We start from the raw sequence: 6,091 nt of genomic DNA, 5'->3' as shown, positions 1-6,091 counted from the left end.
CCGCCTTGCCGTTCCTATTTATATTTTTCTTGCTTTCCATCCTGTCTCACTTCTGCTCGTTCCTTTTCAATTCTCCTCCATCCGGAGGGGGCGTCACAATCGCAGAACAACGCGCAGGGCCGGCATCAAGCCAAAGCTTTATGACCGCGATATGGTCGAGGGCTGCATCCTTGACAGGTTAACCACTTTTCGATAGAGAGGCCAGGTGGAGGAGAAACCGGAGGCGGAAGCGATGCTTGTTACTACGCGATGCGGCGCGGCGTTCTTTTGCTCGCGTTCGTGTATGTATATAGTTTTGTTCCATCTCTCGGTTAATGCCGCCTTTCAATGGGCGAACAAAACTATCGTGCTTAGACAGTCAGAGATCTCACTTCACTACGCAACGGAAGATCTTCCCGGCAAAACACAGGCAGAGTCCCTTCTTCTTTGTCCTCCTTTCTTCTTTCTTTGTACCCAAGAGTATCTTTTAGCTCGCTTTTGTGTGAAACGAGTCTCTCTTTTCATTTTCTTGCCCTTTTTACGGTTCAAGCAGAAGCTCTCCGACTAGTACGTTCATTTTCAAGCTGTTTTTTTCTTATTATTATTTTTTTTTTTTTTTTTTTCTTTAGCACTGATAGGCAATGATGATTGAATTCAATTCGCGCGGTTGCAACTCGTAATCAATCATCGTTTCGATGATTTTATAAATTGTTTTAGCTAATGAATGTATTCAGACATCTGTGGAATAAACAAAAGATTATAGACTTCGTTGATTTTCGTTATGGCAAAGAAAGGCCATTTTTGTGATGGAACTTGCAGAGTCCCAATAAAATTTTCGTAGCTTTAAAATATTTTTAAAAATTCTAGAGTCAATCACAACAGTTTTATTGTCATACAGGAAATGGGGTTTTCATTAACGAAACGCGACTACTATAATTATTATAATCAGCAAAGTTTGAAACAAATCTCGAATTGAACATAAATTTTAAGGAGACGCGCTGCAAAATTCAGATTATTAGCTATTCATCATGCTTCTGCGAACGAGTCAGTTAAAAAACAAATGAAAGAACATCTTAAATGATAAGAAATCGTAAAAAAATTCGCAGTGCGTGAATGTCGAAGATCCAGTTTTCTTTTCAACGAAACCTAATTCGACAGATTAAAATGTAATCTCGCCTGTACATGCATTTATTTTCATGTTATATAAATACAGAACTGAACTAAACGGGTATATTCGTGCATTTTATGGAAATTTACGAAACGCGTGTTTGAGTTGTCACAAAATTTCTTAAATCGCACGTTCGACGTAATTTGTGACGATCAGAATTCTCGTATTTTATTTGCAAGCACACACGTCGTTTATTAAGCAATAGTTGTTCCAACAGAAGCGAAACACGCGTAAATTTTATTGGCAGTTAGGCGTCAAATCAGCGTTTCTCATTAAAATATATATATTGTCATTAATACGCCTTGTGGAATTATACCGATACGAAGTTAATCAAAATCGTTTTTATCGCTTGACCAATGGAAAGCGTCATCGAAAAGTTAAATGGAAACCACGGTGAATTTATTAGGACGTTTCTAGGTTAATGAGCACTTGCGTGTCTCGCGATCGAGGAACGCTATTTTCACGGTGCATTATAATCCATGCCGAAAATGGGATACGTTGATGTGAAAGTTAACGTGTGACAAGGCTGTTGCTAACGTCACGCGTGGCACGTTAATTAATTGAAACAGTCTGTTTAACAATTTAATGCTTATACTTCATTCTGAATTATACGCGTAATTTGTACGTAGTACCGTGAGTTACGCGGTGTTCAGAAATAATGAAAAATAATTGCCACAATAATAATGATTTTTCAACGAGTAACGGGTATATGTGCGTAGAATATGTGATCAGGATGTTCCTGTTAAAAAATATGAGTCATTCTGTGAAAACTATATTGATGAACAAATTGATAAATGTATTATTTATGAGAAATAAAAAATTTATTATCTATATTTAATTTAAAAAATGCCAAATATAAGTTTAGTAGCTGCGTTGATTAACTGTATAAATTGAGAAAAGTGATGATACCAGAAACATGGTTTCTAAAATTTATCTAAAAATTAGTCACGTCGTCCTCTTGCGATAAATAGATTTATGGAAATAGATTTATGTACTCGTGCTAAATATCTTACAGTTTTTATCTAACTTTATCAGTACGTACAATTACGATCCAATGTAATAACTTGACTTTTTTACATTTTTAACTCATCGTTTCTAATTAAAGAAATAAAACCTAAGTAACAACAAATGTCTCACCATCCATAAAATAGTAGACATTGTACGAAATTGAACTTCTTCAAACTCTTGAACACTACTTATCGTCATGGTGGACTGAAAAAAAAAAAGAGAGAGTGCACTTTAAAAGACGCTCGACATCGATATTCACGAGGATGGCTTACTGCTTTGATGCCGGCTAGTCAACGATCGATACAGATATCCAGTAGAGTACACCGACGACTGTCGGATGGATTCCGCATAGTCGCATTGAAATTCAGTGGTCACGCCACGGTCAAGTCACGTCGCCCCCCACCACCATGGACCGGCGACACGGTGGGGGAAAGAAGTCGCGACACTGCAACGAGAAAGTTCTTTTCCTCCGCTAGCCAGCGTTGACGTGGCGTCCACCAGGGACCAGGAGTAGAGATGGGAGCGAGTAGGTTCACAAGCAGGTTCGAACAATTATTCAAACTGTAAGTGTGTGAGACACGCTTGTGGAAAATTACACGTTCAAAGATGTTGTGTGAGAACTGAAAAGAAACGATGCAACCGATCTTTGAATATCTCTTTGGGTCCTTTAACAAGATTTCTGAAAGTTTCGAATCTCACAAACATCGAGCTACACGTGAACACAATTTTGTTGCCGCGGCTGCTCATTCAAGCTGACCAGTGTACTCGCGATTAGTTCGATGCTTATAAGATTTGAAATATATATATATATATCATTTAAAACATCCTACGCAATTATCTCCTAAACTATTCGTCGTATTGACTTTGAATTGGGAGGGGCATCTTTTCACAAATCTTGTCTAGGTGAACGTGCTTTCCAGACTTCAAAAGTGATCTTTGTTTTCTCAAATGAAACTATAATATTTTCCTTCGACTAATGAAACGAAACAAAGTAAGTTTTACTCGAAACATTTTTCCTTAACAAATATTGAAGATAATTGTGTATCTAAAAATGAGACGTTCTAAACGACATATTCCATTTATTTCGAGTTTGTATCGCGTATTTATTCATCTGACTGTATAATATATATTTATCATTCATATTTGTACCCATAGAACTGATACGAAATGAATTCATTACGCGTTCGTATAAAACTGAGTACAATCTGCAAAACACTTTTACATTCCCGAGTGATGAAACGAAACCTCGAATTCGAGTATCTCGAATCAAATACACATTGAACCGCGTCCCCATCGTCAACCAGGAGCCGTCGTCGTTCGAATCCTCGTCGAAAAGAAGAAGCAACGGACAGAGAGCATGCAAGAGGAGGCGAGCAGAGAAGGGATATCGGCTCTCGCAGCAGCCGCCGCCGTCCACCAACTTCTTAATGCAGTTCTACCTCGGATATACTCGAGTGGAACTGCGTCACGGCAAAGCCGAAAAAGGGTATCCGGGACTTCTATTTCATCGGGACCGGCGGAGCGTGCCATGCAAACTTCTGTACCGCGGCAAAAAGCCTCCCGAGTGTTATCGATAGCAGCAGTCGGATCAAGCTACAACTTCTCGTAAATACCGTAGCTCGGCCACGGTTGGTGGCTGCTACGATATTCGAGACACGCGGCGAAGCATTGATATCCTTGCGCCGAGCCGGTCCGTTCGGGACGATAAGGACGCAAGTTTTCAGTGGGCGGCCGAAAGAGGATCGCGTGACCGCTAGATTCGCAAGGCCGATACTGCGTTCGAGTTGGATGTTGGGGTAGGTTTATGGGAACGGCCGGAGAGATTGCCGCGTTTGAGGGATAGATTTTAGGTTCTCGTGTGATATGTGATATCTGGGGATGATTAAAATTCGTTCAAAGTGAAAGTGTTTAAGTATAACAATATTCTGTGATAAATCGTAGGATTAATCGGAATGCTCAGATTAAATTCTCAATCAATCTCGTACCAATCAGTGAATCGAAATACAACTAAATACAACTAAACATAAAATATATAACAGAATTTCACGTCTCTTAGATTTCTGCCATTTACCCTTGATATTCAAAGTTTAATGAAATAGAGAGAGAAAATCGTACAGCAAGCTTCAAGAGTGCGTCGCAAAGAGAAAGTTCCAATCTTCGAGATCACAGTAGATTCAGTCATGAAAAAGAATTGTTCAACGTTTTCACGCGCGATGAAATGTTTACAATTTTCGAGAAAAAAGTATCGTCAAAGAAAGACACGAGCTGACGACTGTGAGAGCAAAGGCTTTCGAATGAAACCAAACAGATCATTGTATGATCTTTCTTTGCAAAGCTATATCAGTTTAAATTATCGATAATTTTTTATCACCGGTACAGTCGTACCATGCTGTACTATGCTCTTCACGTATAAAATTTTCCCATGGTAAATATTCAAATACTTTTGCGAATCAGTTTAAAATTCAGTAATTCTTCAAAGAAAGAAATTAGAGATGACAATCCTGCCTCCCCAAATATCCAGAATTTGATTTCACTGTTGTTTGCCAAAATGATATTTACTGATCGTGGCACTGGCCAGAAGTTTGATAGATCTTTAATGCTCTTAATGTGATTCCTGATCGAAAGTTCGGGATTATTCTTCGATGCGGCGCTTCGCTCAGCAAGACGTAAATATCGATAGGATTTTGCCGAGTTTTATGCTTCATCTGGCCCTCGTGAAGATAAGGTGCCTGCTAGCAGGAGGAAGTGCAAGTTCTGGCGAAACGTATTTCGTAGGAAACCGATCTGGGTTTCTTCGAACCATTCGAAGGAAATTTCGAACGGACGAGTCGTTGTGAATGTGACACGGAGAATAAGAGTCGATATATCTTTTAGTGGATTTTTGATATTAATAGTACATTTCTTGATATTAATAAGAGCTTAATAGGAGAATTTTCTTTAAATTAATCCTTTAAAAAACATTTTTTTTCTTTTTTTTGTAAATTATTGATAGCAACATTTTCTTCTATCTTCTTATGTAAAAAAGTTACAGTGTAGAAAAAAAATTGCGTAAAAGAAATTAATATACACCATTTTGTTGAAAGAGGATTGAAAAGAAATTTCCTTCTTCCCTGAATAATAAAATTACCAGTTATTAAGAATGATTATCTACGCATGAAACCGCGATTTTAAAGAAAACTGTGTGACAAATCTTTTCTACTTGATTGGCCAAAGAACGTACGACCTTTTCGATAAATGGTACACTGATCGACTCCGTTCGAACAGCAAAAAGACAGGCTTAAACACAGGTTACAAACGGGTAGCAGTTCAAATGTGACGAGATCTGATTGTCAGTGTACGATGACAAGGGTGCAAGATGACGGCCCATTTATTCCGAGAGCTTCAATTTCGTCCCCATTTGCACAAAAGATTGCAGTTCGTAAGAATCCGGTCCACTCGAGTGCCGGGCGTTCGCGTCCGCTTGAGAAACGACCTTTATCGCTTCGACCAACGAACAAATCGCTCGTGTATTAGTGGAAAATGATCTAACTGCTCGGCTTCTCGAGAAACGTAGATTACTTCGGCTGAAAAATCGCGTTTAATCGCGATCACTCGACGAAATTAAAGCTCCCTCCGTGAGGAGGAGCCCGGTTGCATCACAAAATGAATTCGAATCGGAGGAAAACGTCCGACGTTGCTGCATCGACGAATTGATTCGACTCTGGCGATTTTTATCTCCGACTAACGAGCCTCCGTTATGCTATCCAAACTTGATTTTCATTCCCGTCTCGCGCTACTTTATAATACAGTTCTTGTCTCTTTCCTCTCGAAACGAGTTTTGTTCTGATATTCAAAATGTACAAATGTACATAACCAATAAATGTTGCTTGTTGTAGAATTTCTGTGCCGTGTAAAAAGATTCGAACATGCGTAATAACATGTTCGAAGTTTCAGATT

The 6,091-nt window shown here is 38.9% G+C and overlaps 1 protein-coding gene across 1 annotated transcript; it reads left to right on the top strand.

Annotated features, from left to right (window-relative positions):
• Nucleotides 1-2,641: 2,641 nt before the first annotated feature.
• On the top strand, nucleotides 2,642-4,053 carry LOC122527617. The gene is made up of 2 exons (XM_043651959.1): nucleotides 2,642-2,697; nucleotides 3,387-4,053. Exons 1-2 carry the CDS (start codon nucleotides 2,672-2,674, stop codon nucleotides 3,730-3,732), a joined length of 372 nt encoding a protein of 123 aa, XP_043507894.1. The 5' UTR covers nucleotides 2,642-2,671; the 3' UTR covers nucleotides 3,733-4,053.
• The last annotated feature ends 2,038 nt before the right edge of the window (nucleotides 4,054-6,091 follow it).

The sequence above is a fragment of the Frieseomelitta varia genome, unplaced genomic scaffold (assembly GCF_011392965.1).
Source record: "Frieseomelitta varia isolate USP_RPSP 00005682 unplaced genomic scaffold, Fvar_1.2 scaffold_228, whole genome shotgun sequence".
NCBI lineage: Eukaryota > Metazoa > Arthropoda > Insecta > Hymenoptera > Apidae > Frieseomelitta > Frieseomelitta varia.
This window is presented reverse-complemented; position numbering and strand designations above follow the sequence as displayed.